Source organism: Ahaetulla prasina, chromosome 2 (assembly GCF_028640845.1).
Source record: "Ahaetulla prasina isolate Xishuangbanna chromosome 2, ASM2864084v1, whole genome shotgun sequence".
In the NCBI taxonomy this organism is placed as follows: Eukaryota; Metazoa; Chordata; class Lepidosauria; order Squamata; family Colubridae; genus Ahaetulla; species Ahaetulla prasina.
In genome coordinates this window covers 7,408,525-7,425,843 of record NC_080540.1, presented here as the reverse complement: position 1 = coordinate 7,425,843, position 17,319 = coordinate 7,408,525, and the positions used below count along the sequence as shown (strand labels likewise).

Here is a 17,319-nt window from a genome sequence, read left to right as displayed (position 1 = left end):
TATCATTCCTTCTCTTCTTCGTTTTGTAATGGCACTTGTTCTCCAGTCACAGATGAGACGCGTTCTCCCATTCTCCATCATAGCGCCTTGTTTTGAGGTAAAAAAATTTAAAATCTCCATGAGTTTCAGCTTTTTCTCCGTTTTGGGACTTGTTTTATTTCGATGCCTCTTTTTCATCAGGATCTTTCACCCAGGATTGTTCTCCTTATTACAGGCTGCCTCTTAGTGCTTCCAACCCTCCTTAGCTACCCGGAGGCATGAATTTGAGAAGGGCAGCTGTAAAACTTGAACAATCAATATAAATCTTTTAATTTTCCTAATCTGTCCTTTCCCAGCCAACCCCCCCCCCTCCAAATCCTCCCCTCACTTCAGGTCCGACTTTGCCATCAGTCACAAAGACAAAAGCTGGGTTTCATAGAGAGGCTCCTCCTGGGTTCTTGCCTTTTGACAGGCCTGCCGTTTCTGACAGGATATTTGGGGGGGGGGGGCTCGTTTTCGACTCCCAGGCCCATCATCCCCAGGCCCACAGGGAACATGACCACTTCTCCCCGTGAGGAAAATCTCTGCCGTTGCGCGCAGAATCCAGCAGGGGGCTCTGTCCGTAGCTGTTGGAAAAACCGAACATGACCACTTCTCCCCCTGAGGAAAAACTCTGGCGTTGCGCGCAGAATCCAGCAGGGGGCTCTGTCCGTAGCTGTTGGAAAAACCGAACATGACCACTTCTCCCCGTGAGGAAAAACTCTGGCGTTGCGCGCAGAATCCAGCAGGGGGCTCTGTCCGTAGCTGTTGGAAAAACCGAACATGACCACTTCTCCCCGTGAGGAAAAACTCTGGCGTTGCGCGCAGAATCCAGCAGGGGGCTCTGTCCGTAGCTGTTGGAAAAACCGAACATGACCACTTCTCCCCGTGAGGAAAAACTCTGGCGTTGCGCGCAGAATCCAGCAGGGGGCCTCTGTCCGTAGCTGTTGGAAAAACCGAACAGCCTCCACTCGCCCCCCCCTCACACGCATCCCGCTTCAGGAGGGAACTGAGCATGCGCCTAGCTCTCTAGCTCGAGAGATACGCGTGCTGCCCTAGGCTTTTTTTTTCCTCTTTTTTTTCCCCCCAAAAAAAGGCTGGAAGAGCGTCAGCCTTTCCTGTAGTTTCCGATTCTGCTCTCCCCTCGCCCCACATCGCTGCGAGCCTTAGGCGGAGCTTTTTTTCTTTTCTTCCCCCGGAGCCTGTAAAGGAAGATTTTAGAGGATGGCGATCCACTCGTGACTCGGGGGGGTTCAGTGAGCTTTGGTGGGACTTTTTATCTCGCGGCGGAGGATTTCAGCTTAATAGTGTTCGGGGTGGGGGGGAGAGAAAGGGAAGTCCGGGATCCCATGTTCCCCTGCCGCCCCTGGGCATGCACGGACCAAATAGGGTAGAATGCAAAAATTGTGACCCCTGGAGGGGAAAAAAAAAACACTCAGGATCGCTAGAAATGGGGGAGCCATTTAGTTGGGGGCGGGAGAGAAACTCTGCATGGATGGGGGTGGGGGAGGGGAGAGGTCGACTTTGGAGATTTGTTGCTTCAAGTCAGGCTTTGACGCCTGGACGATTTCCTGCAAATTTCTTGGCCCCGTTTTCAGAAAGGGTTTCCCTCTCCTCCTCCTTTCCAGGCCGGAGGAAGTGAGCGGTCGGAGTCCCCTCCTGCTGGCTTTGCATGCAAAGCTTCAACTCCGCGTGCAAGGAGTTGGGTGCAAGGTGTGCAAGGACTCGAACTCGGGTTTCCTGCTTTCCCGTCTTTCCCCGCTGTCACCAGCTGGCTCTGCTGGCAGGTAAAGAAGGAAGATGTTGAGAGGACGGAACAGGGGTGAAATCCAGCAGATTCTGACAGGTTCTGGAGAACCAGTAGCAGAAATTTTGAGCAGTTTCGAGAACCGGTTGTGGAAATTTTCAGTAGTTTGGAGAACTGGCAATACCACCTCTGGCTGGCCCCAGAGTGGGGAGGGAATGGCGATTTTGCAGTATCCTTTCCCTAGCGTGGGGTCGGAATGGAAATTTTGCCGTATCCTTCCCCTGCTGTGCCTACCAAGCCACACCCACAGAACCGGTAGTAAAAAAAATTGGATTTCACTACTGGGACGGAGATGCGCCTGGGGTTGAGGTGCATCATTCACACTCTGTATATTGTATTACGCCAGTGTTTGGCCGGTGTAAGTTCCTGGAGTTTTAAATCCGCAAGTTTTCAAGTGGACAATTTTGAAAAAGACGAGATTAAGCTAAAAGTGGGGAAACTGTTTCTAGGGTGTGCCTGAATCGAAACATCATAGATGGTTTTATCCACTTGGATATTGGTTCTATATTCATTGAATGGTGGTTTGTTAATTCTGGCTTCTGGAGTTCCACCAGGGTTTAGGGCCAGGAGGTTAATGGGGTTCTGTTAGTTAAAGCTTTATGTACTAAGCTTTATTTCCTTATTAAATTGATTTAGATAGCCGCTCCTCTCAATTGCTGCCTTAGTTGTGATTTCAGACATTTTGATTCGGATTGTGCTGAGATAGTTGTTAAATTTATAAGCAGCCGTTGAAATTAGGTGAATAAAGAATTAGGAAATAGAAATCCAAAACATATTTTAACATATTCATGTAATAGTCCTTGATAGTAGCTGATAGAAAAGGGCTCACTGGATTTTTCTTCAAACATAGATGTCAGTCTTACTAATAAGATTCCTGCCTTCTACCGAGACATTGAGCATTCGTACGAATTTCTTATTTTGAGGTGGGCTTTTTTTGGAGGATGATGAGTATGCTCAGTAGTTATGTTACTCACCCTATTGAACCTCTCATGTTTTCCATTTCAGATTTGTTAGTTGGAAATCTTTCCTGGTTCCTATGGAGGCTTAGCTATCTTGTGAAGGAATAGAGCTGAAGGCCTTGGAAGTTTTGTCCAGATTTCTTCTGAATACAAAGTCCTGTGGCGATCCATCAGTCCATTTTGAAGTTGGATTAGAGACCAGAGAGAAAATGGAAAGACAACACCCAGCAGATGCAGCAGTTGGAAAAAACCCTACAGCTGCTCAGCCTTGGAGCTTTGGGAAGAATGGGGCAAATCCTGGGCAGAAGACCCAAAACAATGAAGCCAACAGTTCAGAGGTCAAATCCTGTCACTTCAGAAAAGTGCAGTTCCAGGAGGGGAGGAGTCCCCGAGATGTTTGCACTCAGCTTCACCGACTTTGCTGTCAGTGGCTGCAGCCGGAAAGACACACAAAAGCTGAGATGCTGGACCTGGTGCTCCTGGAGCAGTTCCTGGCTGTCCTTCCCCCAACGGTGGAGAAATGGGTGCGGGAATGTGGAGCAGAAACCAGTTCCCAGGCGGTGGACTTGGCCGAAGGCTTCCTGCTGACCCAGGAGTTGGAAAAGATGCAAGAAGAGTTGCAGGTGTGAGAATGTAATTCTGGCACATCTAAAGAGGATCTCTCTGAGTTTGTCAATTCCTCTCTGGCAGAGTTTTATGGAATCATGACCTCCTAAAGGCAGTTGTTCCATTCTTTTTCCAGAGGATGTATTTGGGGCAGTTGTTCTGTTCTTGCTTTCCAGCTGCAGCATTGGACATTGTGGTCTGCTAGATTGAGAATGCAGTATGATAATTCATTTCTTTCCCTCTTTCCTTGCTTCTCCTGGCACTTCATCTCCAGAAGTCCTTGGAAGATGTATCTGATTATCCCAAGGAAAGGAAAGATTCATCCAAATTCTCTCAAGAGCTGCAGTTCAGGGAGAGGTTCCAGAAAGATCAAAGTCAGGACACCAGGCCAGGTAACAGAAGCACCTTACATGTGATGTGGAGTTTGGACATCCGGCCTCTTGATTGTAATCTCTCTTTTTAACAAACATGCTTCTACCATTTTCTGTCTCACAGAGAATAGAAAGCTGTCCTTGGTTTTTTTAGAATCGCCTCCTCTTTCTGGTGGAGCTGTGAGAGTGCTTGAATTTCTGCCTCAGGTAGGAGGAGAAACATTGATAAATGTTCATGAATCTTGGATGGGTTTCATTTTTTTCTGGTGTTCAGTGTATAATATTGCTGTTTCTAAACAACTCAAATTTTAGATCAGGTCATTGAAAATTCACACTCAGCTTAACCTGTCCCTTCTGATAAGAACCTGTCTCATCCCCACTTTCCTACTTCAGACTCAGACTTTCTTGACCAGATGTTACCTTGGCTGGAGATACTCTTTCTGTCTCCAGGGTCATTCTCCCATACCATTACTAGCTCCCCCAACACCTTCATGGAGGTGTGGACTGGGGGGAAGAGTTGGTTCCCTCCATTGATAAAAATGTCAGATGGGTTTTCTCTTCTTTCCTTCTGCGCACTCTAGGAAGAATTGGAGCCATTGATAAGTAGTAGCTTTAAGGCCAATTGGCCAAGAAAACTATTTTAATTGGCTTCACCGAAAGACATTCCAAGTCCTTCCAACTTGATCCAATGTGCTTCGGTTGTGCTGTCAGCCAAAAGTTGTGAGATCTCATTCAGAATTCTGCAGAAGATGCCCATTTTGTTCATTGGGTCTCTTTTTTTAAAATTATTGGAAGAAAACTGTCAAATTGTTCTTGGGATTATCTGTTGATAGGGAAATTTGTTTCCTTGTTCAGGATTTTGTGTCTTTGGAGGAAGTGGCTGTGCATTTCTCTGAGGAGGAATGGTCTCAGCTGGATCCTGACCAAAAAGCACTCCATGGGGAAGTCATGCTGGAGAATTCTAGGAATCTAGCTTCTCTGGGTAAGAACCCATAACTGTGCTTAGAAACATATAGAAGGCATGGGATGGGGGGGGGAGGCTTAAATATTATTTCTGAAAAAATATCACTTATTTCTATGCTGCCTTTATTATTTTTTGTAAATAAAAGACAGCAGACATACTTAATACTCTTTCCTCTGCTGTTTTTCCTACAACAACAACAACAACCCTGTGACGTGGGTTGGGCTGAGAGAGATAGGCCAAAAGTGACCCCGCCAGAATTTATGCTTAAGGCAAAACCGGTACTTAGTTTCTAGCCTCAGTGCCTTAACCGTTGGACCAAATGGCTCTCTATAGAAGAAGGAAATTTATTGAAAGAAAAACTGGAAAACTGCACAGGTTCCCTTTTTACATAAAGGAAGTGGCTTTCTTTCAAATTGCTTTCTGCTCATAAAATGAAAAATACTAATTTCCGTGCCATAGAAAATATTCGCTGGAATCTGAGGGAGAGGCTGTACGTAGGGATGGTATGGCCTCCTTTGAGCAAGGCCCTGCCTTCCAGGGCTTAATATTGAGCCTGATCCCTGGGCTTGAGCTGCTATTTGAAGCCTGGTGTTATTGAATGCCAGCTTGGTAAATAATATGACTCTCCACAACCATGATCTGAAGGTGGATGAAGTACCAGCATTCATAGCCAAGACTCAGATGTGCCCTGAGAGGAACGCTTCTTTCTCAGAAATGGGCCTACTTGTGTACCATATTTGGCAGGGTGGATTTGATTTAAATCACGATTAAAATCACAATTTAAATCAGGGGTGAAATCTAAAAATTTTCCCTATCGGTTCTGTGGGTGTGGCTTGATTGGTGGGCGTGGCTTGGTGGTCAGATTACTGGGTGAGCGTGGCCAATAACAATAAATAATAAAAATAATAAGGTATAAAAAACAATAAGAAGTACCAAAAAACAACTTTCACACTTTACACACACACACACAACACAACACAACTGACTCACACACAATGTAAAAACAGCTGCACTTCACACTTCACACAGCCACAAAAAGCTCAAAAACCAACTTTCACACTTTACACACAACACAACTGACACACACACACACACACACACACACAAAATGCCACATACAGCTTTCTGAGATTTTGTGTGTTTGTGTAGCTAGAGTGAAACACTACAGAAACACACCAAATCTCAGAAAGCTGCACAAATATTTTATTTTATTATTTTATTTTATTGTGGACTTCAAATCTCAGAGGTCCTCAGCCAGCAAAGCCAGCCAGCATTAGTTGATCACTGAGGAAATAGATTAGCTAAGCAATTGATTCTGTCTGGGTTGAAACTGAAACTGCTTTCGGGCTGTGGCCATGCGTTCATCAGTAATCAGGTAAGTGCCTTAGAATCTCTACTCTTACTTGTAGAAAACATGTTTTCTACAAGTAAGAGTACAAGTAAGGTTCTGCTGATGAGGAACTCAGGTGAGATTGCCAGAGGAGATTTTAATATATATATTTTTAAGTTTAAAGGCTCTGCCGATCTCAGCTGAGGGGCGGGATCCTCAAAGGCTTTTTTTTTACTTTTAAAGGCATGAAGAAAAACCAGCTTTTAAAAGTAAAAAAAACCAAAAAACCTCTGCTGATGGTGCAGCTCAGCAGAGGTGGGGGGGGGGGCAGGGATTTTTGCTACCGGTCCTCCGAACCAGCAGCCGCCATCGCTACCGGATTGCGTGAGCCGGTCCGAACTGGGAGCATTTCACCCCTGATTTAAATCACTAGTAAAAAGGCTTGATTTAAATCAACTCAATTTAAATCATAATTTTTAAAGAACAACTGTCATCTTTGTCCCTCAGCAGCTCTTCCTCTGACCTGCTGTTGACTCACTGACGGTCCCAATATTGCAGAATATACAGCCTCATGCTACGTAACTAAGCTCCATTTCATGCTGAATAAACTAAATTATTAGTGTATCTTAATTAGAAAACTATCGTTAGATAGATTTTTATTCAAAAGCATTTTATTAAAATAAATTTGATAAAAATAAAAAAAATCTGATTTTTTTTAAATTAAAAAAAATCATCGATTTTTATCCACTCTGGTGTTTGGTTATCATTCCAGGTTGAGGGTGGGAAGCTATTGCCTTCCAGGAAGCGTATTGGCTTTCAAAACTTTCAAAGTTTCTGTTCTGCAGACAAGTGAAGGTGAGACTTCACTGAAGTTGGGGAGGCGGTGGGTATGTTGCTGCTCAGCATGATATAGTGTCCAAAACTTTGGGACCATGGAATTGTCCTACTGATAGGTCATCAACAGGTTGACACACACAGTGGTGCTCAAAGATTAGATCAGGAATTTGTCTTCGGTTTATTGTGATGTCATCCGATCCTGATAAATCAGGATTCTTAGGAGCCCACTTAGAAATGGGTATTTGGTAAAGTATTCGTTCGGCATATTCATATTTGCCAACAAGCAGCCAAAATGTATTGATGATTCTTTGGCTAAATTTCAGAGGAAAAGGTTTGTTCTTTCATCATTGCCCTATTTTTGCTACAGTTTTGGGTTTTCTTTTTCAAGGCTATAATCGGCAAGAGAATAAGGATTGCAAGGCGGAAGGCCAAGCAATGCAGCCGAAAGAGGGAAAAGAGAAGTTTGCGGATCAGAGCGGTGAGACGAGCCAATCACAAAGTGGAATTATCAAAGGCTTTCCTCGGATCAGTTGGCTTCCTAACCATACAAGCATTAATACAGGAGAAAAACCGTACAAATGCTCGGAGTGTGGAAAGAGCTTTAATAAATCTGCTCATCTCGTTTCCCATAAAAAGACACATTCAGAGGATAAACAGTTTACTTGCAAGGAGTGTGGAAAGACCCTCTGTAACAATCATTCTCTTAGAAGTCACGAAAGGAATCACACAGGAGAACGACCTTATAAATGCATGGAGTGTGGAAAGAGCTTTAGTTGCAGCAGTAACCTTACTTCCCATAAGAGAATCCACACAGGGGAGAAACCATATAAATGCATGGAGTGTGGAAAGACCTTTATTCATAGCAGTTACCTGAACTCCCACAAGAGGATCCACACAGGGGAGAAGCCCTATCAATGTGTGCACTGTGGAGAGGGCTTTCGGTGGAATTGTGATCTGACTTCCCATAAAAGGATCCACACAGGGGAGAAACCATATGAATGCAAGGAGTGTGGGAGAAGCTTTAGTTTTAGCAGTAGTCTTAATTCCCACAAGAGGATCCATATAACAGAGAAGCGGTACCAATGTCTGGAATGTGGAGAGGGCTTTCGGTGGATTTGTGATCTCACTTCCCATAAAAGGATCCACACAGGGGAGAAACCATATGAATGCATGGAGTGTGGGAAGAGCTTTGCAAGGAGTAACGCTCTTACTTGCCACAGAAGGATCCACGCACAGGAGAAGCCGTATCAGCCGGGGCGGTATGGGAAGACCTTCAATAGCAATAAGGGTAATCCTCGGTTTATGACTGCGATTGAAATTTCTGTTGCTAAGCAAGACAGTTGTTAAGTAAATTTTGATCCATTTTACGACTTTACTTGCCATATTTGTTAAATGTGAATCACTTCAGTTGTCAGGTTAGTAGCGTTGTTGTTAAGGGAACCTGGCTTCCCCCTTGGCTTTGTTTGTCAAAAAGTCACAAAAGCTGATCGCATGACGCAGGGACACTGCAACGCTCATAAATATGAGTCAGTTGCCAAGCACCTGAAGTTTGATCAGGTGACATAGTAAGATCAGGAATGCTGTAACGGTTGTAAGTGTGAAAAACAGAAGTCACTTTTTGCAGTGGTGGTATAGCTTTAAACACTCACTAAACAAACTGTTGTAAGTCAAAGATTACCTGTAGTTATCTAAAATCTCATACAAGGACCACTTGAGTAATAATCAAAATAAATTCTGGACCTTCTTAGATATGCATGCATAAATAACATAACATAACATAACATAACATCAGAGTTGGAAGGGACCTTGGAGGCCTTCTAGTCCAACCCCCTGCCCAGGCAGGAAACCCTACACCATCTCAGTCAGATGGTTATCCAACATTTTCTTAAAAATTTCCAGTGTTGGAGCATTCACAACTTCTGAAGGCAAGTCGTTCCACTTATTAATTGTTCTAACTGTCAGGAAATTTCTCCTTAGTTCTAAGTTGCTTCTTTCTTTGATCAGTTTCCACCCATTGCTTCTTGTTCTACCCTCAGGTGCTTTGGTGAACAGCCCGACTCCCTCTTCTTTGTGGCAGCCCCTGAGATATTGGAACACAGCTATCATGTCTCCCCTAGTCCTTCTTTTTGTTAAACTAGACATACCCAGTTCCTGCAACCGTTCTTCATATGTTTTATCCTCCAGTCCCCTAATCATCTTTGTTGCTCTTCTCTGCACTCTTTCTAGAGTCTCAACATCTTTTTTACATCGTGGCGACCAAAACTGGATGCAATATTCCAAGTGTGGCCTTACCAAGGCATTATAAAGTGGCACTAACACTTCACGTGATCTTGATTCTATCTCTCTGTTTATGCAGCCCAGAACTGTGTTGGCTTTTTTAACAGCTGCTGCACACTGCTGGCTCATATCTAAATGGTTGTCCACTAGGACTCCAAGATCCCTCTCACAGGTACTACTATTGAGCAAGGTACCACATATACGGTACCTGTGCATTTTGTATTTTTTGCCTAAATGTAGAACCTTACTTTTTTCACTGTTGAATTTCATTTTGTTAAATTTGATGAGTTCCCCATCTATCCCCTCGTCCAAGTCATTGATGAAGATGTTGAAGAGTACTGGGCCTAAAACAGAGCCTTGGGGTACTCCATTGCATACTTCCCTCCATGTGGATGTAGTTTGCCTTTCTAGTCCAAACCAGAACAACGTGCATCTTAAATCTCACTTGTGGTTTTTGCTAAGTAGAAGGTTAGAACTAAAATGAGTATCAGTGGAGATAAAGGGCGTTAATTGCCCTTTCAGCGATCTGTCCAGCCTATTATTTAACAGGAAGAAGCCTCAGGGGAAGAGCTCTGAAAAGAAGCTACAATGATGAAAAGTCCTAAAAATGCACATGCCAAAGTTCTTCTCCGGCGAAGGTGCCGAGTTCATTTTCCTGTTCCAGACAAAAGCTAAAATGGATTTTTTTGGAACATATACCTGTAGCCTTCAATTAAATTATACAATTGGTATAATTTCTTTCTAGTTATATAGTTAATGAACTTTGGGATGATTATCAATTTCAAACATTGGGCTAGGTTTGGAGGGGCCTACATGGGGGTTTTGGAATCTCCCGGCAACTTGAAATCATTTACACAAAAGACAACAATATTCTGTCAGTCCTCCAAGGTTATCCAGATAGGAAACATAGCCGGATAGGCTAATTTATTAATGGAATGATGCAAGTCTGAATGATGCACATCCGTGATCACTTTTAAAGTTGCCTTGAACTGCAATCTTACCAAGACAGACGGCAGAATGAGCTCTCAGGCAGCCTTTTTAAAGCAGCTGCTTGACTCTGTTTTTAACCTCCCAAGAACTGAACGTTTGCTGACAGCTGCATCCACTCAGATGGAAAATCCCTGAAAAATCAGTGGCTCTGTCCCATTTGAAAGCTCCAAAGCACATTCTTTCCACTTATCTTTGCCTGTGATGCAGTGGTAAAATCCTCTGCAGTTTGCCACCAGTTCGCTGCCCACGTACTTGCAGAGTGCACATCAAACGCACGCTGCGCGTGCATGCACGTTACATGCCAAATGCACTGTGCATGCAGAAAAAGGCTTAAGGTAAGTAGAACAGCGATGGGGGAGGAACAGCTGTGCCATGCAATTTAGAACATAACTTGTGCAGCACAGCTGATCGGGCCTCTGGTGGCTCAGCAGACTAAGTCTGTCTGTTATTAACACAGCTGCTTGCAATTACTGCAAGTTCAAGTCCCACCAGGCCCAAGGTTGACTCAGCCTTCCATCCTTTATAAGGTAGGTAAAATGAGGACCCAGATTGTTGGGGGCAATAAAAGTTGACTTTGTATATAATATACAAATGGATGAAGGCTATTGTTTAACACAGTGTAAGCCGCCCTGAATCTTCGGAGAAGGGCGGGATATAAATTCCCCCTCAAAAAAAAAACCCGTCAGAAATATGGTTCCGATGAACCGGTAGCTTTTTTAAACTACTGGTTCGCCCAGATTGGTAGCTTTTTAAACTACCGGTTCGCCTGAACCGGTAGTAGTTTTTTACTATCAGTTTACCTGAACTGGTGGTTTTTATTACTACTGATTCACCCAAACCGGTGCGAACCGGTAGCATTTCACCCCTGCTTTGATGTAATGAGTTATGCAGGGGATTTTCTGCAAAATATGAAATTAAGAAACACTATTTCAGTTTCTCCTGACAGATAGACAGAGGTGAGGAGAACTGACTCTGCGATGTGGAGCTCAACATACTTGCAAATTATCGAAAAGATTTGGTCAAAGGCCTCTCATTATGTGATAAAATCATCACAAATATATCAATGCGTCCTGTGTGGAAAAAGCTTCAGGATGAAGAATTCCTCTCTCACAAAATAAGCCAGAATGAGGGGAAGCCCATGAAATCTTAACCCTTTTCAAGAATTTTTTGCCTTATTATGGTATGACAAGGATTAGGAAAAAGTCTAAATTTGATTGAAATAAATATCACTGATATGGTTATTCATGAGACGTTATTGTTTTGTTCTAACAGTAAAAATTAAAAATAGATGAAAGCTTCTGGAAGGATTTATGGGGGGCAGTACTTCAGGCTTTCAGAAGTTTAGGCTACTTTGAAGCAGGGGTGAAATCTAAAAATTTTCCCTACCGGTTCTGTGGGTGTGGCTTAATTGGTGGGCGTGGCTTGGTGGTCAGATTGCTTGGTGGGCATGGCCAATAACAAATAATAAAAATAATAAACAAAGTATAAAAAAACAATAAGAGGTACCAAAAACCAACTTTCACACTTTACACACACACAACTAACACACACACACACACACACACACACAAATACACAATATGCCACATACAGCTTTCTTTGTGTGTTTGTAGAGTGAAACACTACAGAAACACACCAAATCTCAGAAAGCTGCACAAACATTTTTTATTATTTTATTTTATTTTATTGTGGACTTCAAATCCCAGAGTTCCTCAGCCAGCAAAGCCAGCCAGTTGATCACCGAGGAAATAGATTAGCTGAGCGATTGATTCTGTCTGGGTGAAACTGAAACTGCTTTTGGGCTGTGGCCATGCGTTCATCAGTAATCAGGTAAGTGCCTTAGAATCTCTACTCTTACTTGTAGAAAACATGTTTTCTACAAGTAAGAGTACAAGTAAGGTTTTGCTATTTTTTACTTTTAAAGGCCTGTTTCGGCTGAAGCAAAAGCAGCTTTTAAAAGTAAAAAAAAACCAACCTCTGCAGATGGTGCGGCTCAGCAGAGGCAGGGGGGCGGGGCCAGGGATTTTTGCTACCGGTCCTCTGAACCAGCAGCCGCCATCGCTACCGGATCGCGCGATCCCGTCCAATCCGGGAGCATTTCACCCCTGCTTTGAAGCTATTTACTCAAATATTGTTCACTGATCATTCTGGATCAGTGAATTTCACCCCTGCTTCTCATCCGAGAAGCTTCTTCAGCTCTGATTGGATGGTGGGGATTGGAACTTTCAACAGTTCCAAGAAGGCTCCACACACTCACTTGCTGCACTCAGGTGATCCTGTTGACACAGATAAACCTACCGATGTCCTTACTGACTAGCTAAAAGAATGCAAATGACTAGCTTTCTGCAAGGAGTATAAATCCTTCCATTCCCCACCATCCAGTCAGAGCTGAAGAAGCTTCTTGGATGAGAAGTGAAATGTCTTCAAAGAAAAAAACAGAAAGTCCAGTTGCCTTTTGAAAAAGCACATTTGGGATATTAAAGGACACATTCTTATACAGGAACAGGCATCTCAATAGTAAAACGCCAAAGAATGTATAAGCCTAACCCACCAATCTCAACCCCATTTTTGTCATCCACCCCAGAAACATTTTGCTGTCACTGAAATTTCTGGCATCCAAATAAACAGAGACCTTTCCTTCAGCCAGCCTCCATTTTATTTGCAGCGTCATTCTCCCGGCTTGGAACCAGATTGGATTTTTCTTCCAACACTTACATTCACTAATTGTAGCTAAATTCCCTTTTTTCTTGCACTCCCACCTCCAAATCCAGAGTAATCTTTTCAAATCAGTGAAATATTCATTACTTTTGGCTAGAAAAAGAAGTACATTCTTTAGCACCAAAGGTCTTACTCATATTTTCTGAGGCATGTTTCCTACTCAACACATAAATAAAACTATTCACGTCTTTTTATTGCCTTCTGGTATTTGAGCTTTATATTTATTTTTCAATATTGTCCTTCATTTCATACTTTTTAATTCCATATACAATCGCGTATGAGACTTTATTCTCTCAGTCTTCATTTCTCCATAACCTTATTTTGAGGTAAAAAATTTAAAAGGTCCACACAAATTTGAGCTTTCTCTCCATTGTGGTACTTTTTTTTTTTGGCTGCGTCTTTTTTATCAGAATCTTCTCTTCAGTATTACAGGTAGTCCTTTACTTATGATGACAATTGAGCCAAAAATTGAGCTGCTAAGTGAGAAATTTGTTAAGTGAGTTTTGCCTCATTTTACACCCTTTCTTGCCACAATTAAGTGAATAGCTGCAGTTTTAAAATAGTAATACGGTTGTTAAGTAATTCTGGCTTCCCCATTGACTTTCCTTGTCAGAAGGTTGCGAAAGGGGATCGTGTAACCCTGGGACGCTGCAACCCTCATAAATAGGAGTAGTTGCCAAACATTTAAATTTTGATCACATGATCATGGTGATGCTGCAATGGTCATAAGTGTGAAAAATGGTCTTAAGTCACTTTTTTCTGTGTCATTGCAAGTTTGAATGGTCACTAGAACTGTTGTAAGTTGAGGACTACCTATATTTTCATTATTACAGGCTGGCTGCCTCTTGTAAGTATTTCCAACCCTCCTTGGCTGCCCAGAGGCATGAATTTGAAAAGGCAGTTGTAATAATTGAACTCACTAAAGAAAATCAATACAAATCTTAATTTCCTCCCTGTGTCTCTGCCGGGCCCCTGATCTCCCCTCACTTCGAGGCTGAGTTTGCCATCAGCCGCAAGACACAGGCTGGATTTCATAGAGAGTCTTTTCTTCCTTGTCTTTTGGCTGCCCTGCCATTTCTGGCATGATTTTTCCTCATTTTTGAAGTCTCCTGGAAATCCCTCCAGACCCTTCAGAGAAGCTGCACTTCAGGAAAGGGATTTTTGAGTCTCCACAGAGATTTTCTCAATCGTCACAAGATCACAGACGGTTGTTAGAGATTAAAAAGAGGAAAATCTGCAAATTTGACACTTGCTGGAGATGCCACTTCCTTTCAAGATAGGCAATGTTAGAGGGAACCTTTCCTTCAAGTTTAATTGAACTCAGTAAGCTCAAACTGCCCAAGGAGTTGCTGATTCAGTTCTATAGAGGAATTATTGAGTCTGTCATTTGCACCTCTATAACTGTCTGGTTCGGTTCTGCAACCCAACAAGAAAAACACAGACTTCAGAGGATAATTAGAACTGCAGAAAAAATAATTGCTACCAACCTGCCTTCCATTGAGGACCTGTATACTGCACAAATCAAGAAGAGGGCCATGAAAATATTTACAGACCCCTCGCATCCTGGACATAAACTTTTTCAACTCCTACCCTCAAAACGACGCTATAGAGCACTGCACACCAGAACAACTAGACACAAGAACAGTTTTTTCCCGAAGGCCATCACTCTGCTAAACAAATAATTCCATCAACACTGTCAAACTATTTACTGAATCTGCACTACTATTAATCATTTCATAGTTCCCAACACCAATCTCTTTCCATTTATGACTGTATGACTATAATTTGTTGCTGGCAATCCTTATGATTTATATTGATATATTGACCATCATTTGTGTTGTAAATGTTGTACCTTGATGAACGTATCTTTTCTTTTATGTACACTGAGAGCATATGCACCAAGACAAATTCCTTGTGTGTCCAATCATACTTGGCCAATAAAAATTATTCTATTCTATTCTATTCTATTCTAATGCCCGTCATCCCCGACCCACATGGAACATGACATAAGGGACGTGCATAAGCGCACCAGCGTGCCTACCGTCCCTGTCCAAATGTTTTCTTTTATTTGAATCCTTTACATGCATTTATAATTATGTTTACACTTGTATCTGTCATAATATACATGCTGGACGAAATAAATAAATAAATAAAATAAACCCTGCGCCCTTGCAGGGTCTTCTCGCAATGCGCACAGGATCCTCTAGGGGGCTCCCTGGGAGACCCGGGCAGCTCCTTCCCGCCCCCACCCCGCCTTACAAGAGAACTGAGCATGCGCCGGCCTCTTCCCCCAAGTCAAGACAGATGCGTGCTTCCCGACTCATTTTCTAGCAAAGGCTTGAAAGCTTCTCCGCTCTTTCTACAGTGCCCGGGTGAGCCTTTCAGGCAAGGGAAGAGGCTGCAGGGAAGTCTTGGACTTGGAGAGCCAGACGTGAGCCGGGGTTCAGGGACAGCTGGGGGTGGGGGCTTTTCTCCCTTGCTGGAGGCTCGCATGCAGACATGCAAAACCTTATTCGGGTTGGAGTCATGGGATTGAGTGGGGGGTGGGGTGGGAAGAGCCAGTGGTCCCATGTTCCCCTGCCGCCCCTGTGCATGCACGGGCCGGGGGGGGGGGAGAAAGGAAACCTTTCGGATCCTTCGCGTTGCGCCTCCAAGTCAGTCTTGACTCCTGCAGTTTCCTGCATATTTCGTGGCTCTGTTTGCAGAACGGGGGTTCCCACTCTTCCCTCTTCTTAGGCCGAGAGAAGCGAGTATACAAAGATTGCAAGGAGTTGGGGGCAAGGTGTGCAAGGATTGGAACTCGGTTTCCTGCTGTCCTGCCTTTCCCCCCCCACTGTCACCAGCTGGCTGTGCTGGCAGGTAAAGAAGGAGGATGTTGGAGAAGGGAGGTGCATCATTGTCACTATGTCCCTGATTAGGCCAGTGTTTTTGTCAGGCTGGGCCTTTCTAAACCCTTTGTTTGTTTATTTAGTTATTAAGTGGATTTACAGCACCCCTCATGTCAATTGCTGTTTGTTACCTGGGACATTTATGATTTGGATTGTGCAAATCTTTGTTCTTAACTATGCAGCCATAGAAATGAATATTAAACTGCCTTATTAAAGTATATTAAATAAAATTATAGTTATCCATAGAGAGCCATTTGGTTCAGTGATGAAAGCAGAAGGCTTTGAAACCAAGATTTTAACTTCTACTCCAACCTTTGGCAGGAAAGCCTTGAGCCCATCCAAACTCTCAGCCCAATCTACTTCACAGGGCTGTTGTGGAGGAAATAGTAAGAAGGAGCATTATGTATAATTGCTGCCTAGGAATCATTTATAATAATAATAATACAGAATACATAAAAATAAATATTAAATATTAATAAAAACTAGGAAGTAGAAATCAAAAATATATTTAAATGTATTTTTCCAATATTTTGATACACATTGACATCCTGAAGGGCTCTCTGCAATTTCCCCCATATGTAGAAAGATTAAACTACGGTAATTAATAAGATCCCCTCCAAGACATTGGTAGGTTCATCCAAATTTCTTTTTTAAAAATTTTTCCTTCCCCCTACTCTTTCCTTCAATTTCCTCTTTTGATAAGGATGCTCAGTAGTTCAATAAATCACCCTAGTAAACACCCTGAATTATTTCTTTTCCATTTCAGGCATGTAAACTGAAATTTTTTCTGCTTCTTCTGGAATCTTAAGTATCTTGCCTGGGAAGAGAGCTGAATGGCCTTGGAAAATTTGGCCAGACCTCTTGTGGATATAAAGACCTATGGAGATCGTTGGGTCCATTTTGGAGTTTTATTAGGGACCAGAGAGAAGATGGAGGGACAACACCCAGCAGATGCAGAAGTTAGAAAAGACCCCCCAGCTGCTCAGCCTTGGAGCTGTGGGAAGAATGGGGCAAGTCCTGGATGGAGGAGCCACCAAGAGGCATCCAATAGTCCTGAGGTCCAATGCTGTCACTTCAGAAAAGTGCAGTTTCAGGAGGGGAGCCATCCCCGAGATGTTTGCACTCAGCTTCATTACCTTTGTTGTCAGTGGCTGCAACCAGAAAAACACACCAAGGCTCAGATGCTGGACCTGGTGCTCCTGGAACAATTCCTGGCTGTCCTTCCCCCAGAGATGGCAAGATGGGTGCGGGAGTGTGGAGCAGAGACCAGTTCCCAGGCGGTGTCCCTGGCCGAAGGCTTCTTGCTGACTCAGGAGGAGGAAAACATGCAAGAAGAGTTGCAGGTGGGAGAATGGAATCATGGCAGCTCTAAAGAGGATCTCTCTGAATTTGTCAATTTCTCTCTGGCAGCATTTTCTGGGATTATTCACTCCTAAGGGCATTTGTTCTATTCTTCCAGAGGATGTATTTGGGGGAATTCTTCCATTCTGTTTCAGCAATAGACATTGGGATCTGGTAGTTTGAAGGTATAGTGTCATAATTCATTTATATCTC

General features: G+C 43.2%; 2 protein-coding genes across 8 annotated transcripts in view; both read left to right on the top strand.

The window, feature by feature from the left end:
• The first annotated feature begins 1,046 nt into the window (after positions 1–1,046).
• Positions 1,047–9,556, top strand: LOC131191231 (zinc finger protein 3-like). 5 transcript variants are annotated; one of them, XM_058169147.1, is made up of 7 exons: positions 1,047–1,284; positions 1,647–1,805; positions 2,831–3,407; positions 3,665–3,782; positions 3,886–3,968; positions 4,617–4,743; positions 7,281–9,554. In XM_058169147.1, exons 3-7 carry the CDS (start codon positions 2,994–2,996, stop codon positions 8,237–8,239), a joined length of 1,701 nt encoding a protein of 566 aa, XP_058025130.1. In that variant the 5' UTR covers positions 1,047–1,284; positions 1,647–1,805; positions 2,831–2,993; the 3' UTR covers positions 8,240–9,554. The 5 variants fall into 5 exon arrangements, with proteins under 5 accessions (XP_058025130.1, XP_058025131.1, XP_058025132.1 ...); XM_058169148.1 differs by lacking the exon at positions 1,647–1,805; XM_058169149.1 differs by lacking the exon at positions 1,047–1,284 and having other exon boundaries at positions 1,542–1,805; positions 3,668–3,782; positions 7,281–9,555.
• Positions 9,557–15,154: 5,598 nt separating this feature from the next.
• LOC131191225 (zinc finger protein 397-like) overlaps positions 15,155–17,319 on the top strand; it is a 31,060-nt gene continuing 28,895 nt past the window's right edge. The window contains exons 1-2 of one of the 3 annotated variants that reach the window (XM_058169133.1): positions 15,155–15,249; positions 16,532–17,108. In XM_058169133.1, coding sequence (XP_058025116.1) covers positions 16,599–17,108 — 510 coding nt within the window. In that variant the 5' untranslated portion in view covers positions 15,155–15,249; positions 16,532–16,598. Of the gene's footprint in view, positions 15,309–15,715; positions 15,737–16,531; positions 17,109–17,319 lie in introns of those variants that run through there. The other 2 variants (XM_058169131.1, XM_058169134.1) reach the window with 2 other exon arrangements.

Bases quoted from the DNA above. Each gene is read 5' to 3' on its own strand.
- LOC131191231 (XM_058169148.1), top strand. From the start codon at position 2,994: ATGGAAAGACAACACCCAGCAGATGCAGCAGTTGGAAAAAACCCTACA. The intron at 3,408-3,664 runs GTGTGAGAATGT...CTTCATCTCCAG, and splicing joins AGATGCAAGAAGAGTTGCAG to AAGTCCTTGGAAGATGTATC. The intron at 4,744-7,280 runs GTAAGAACCCAT...TTCTTTTTCAAG, and splicing joins TAGGAATCTAGCTTCTCTGG to GCTATAATCGGCAAGAGAAT.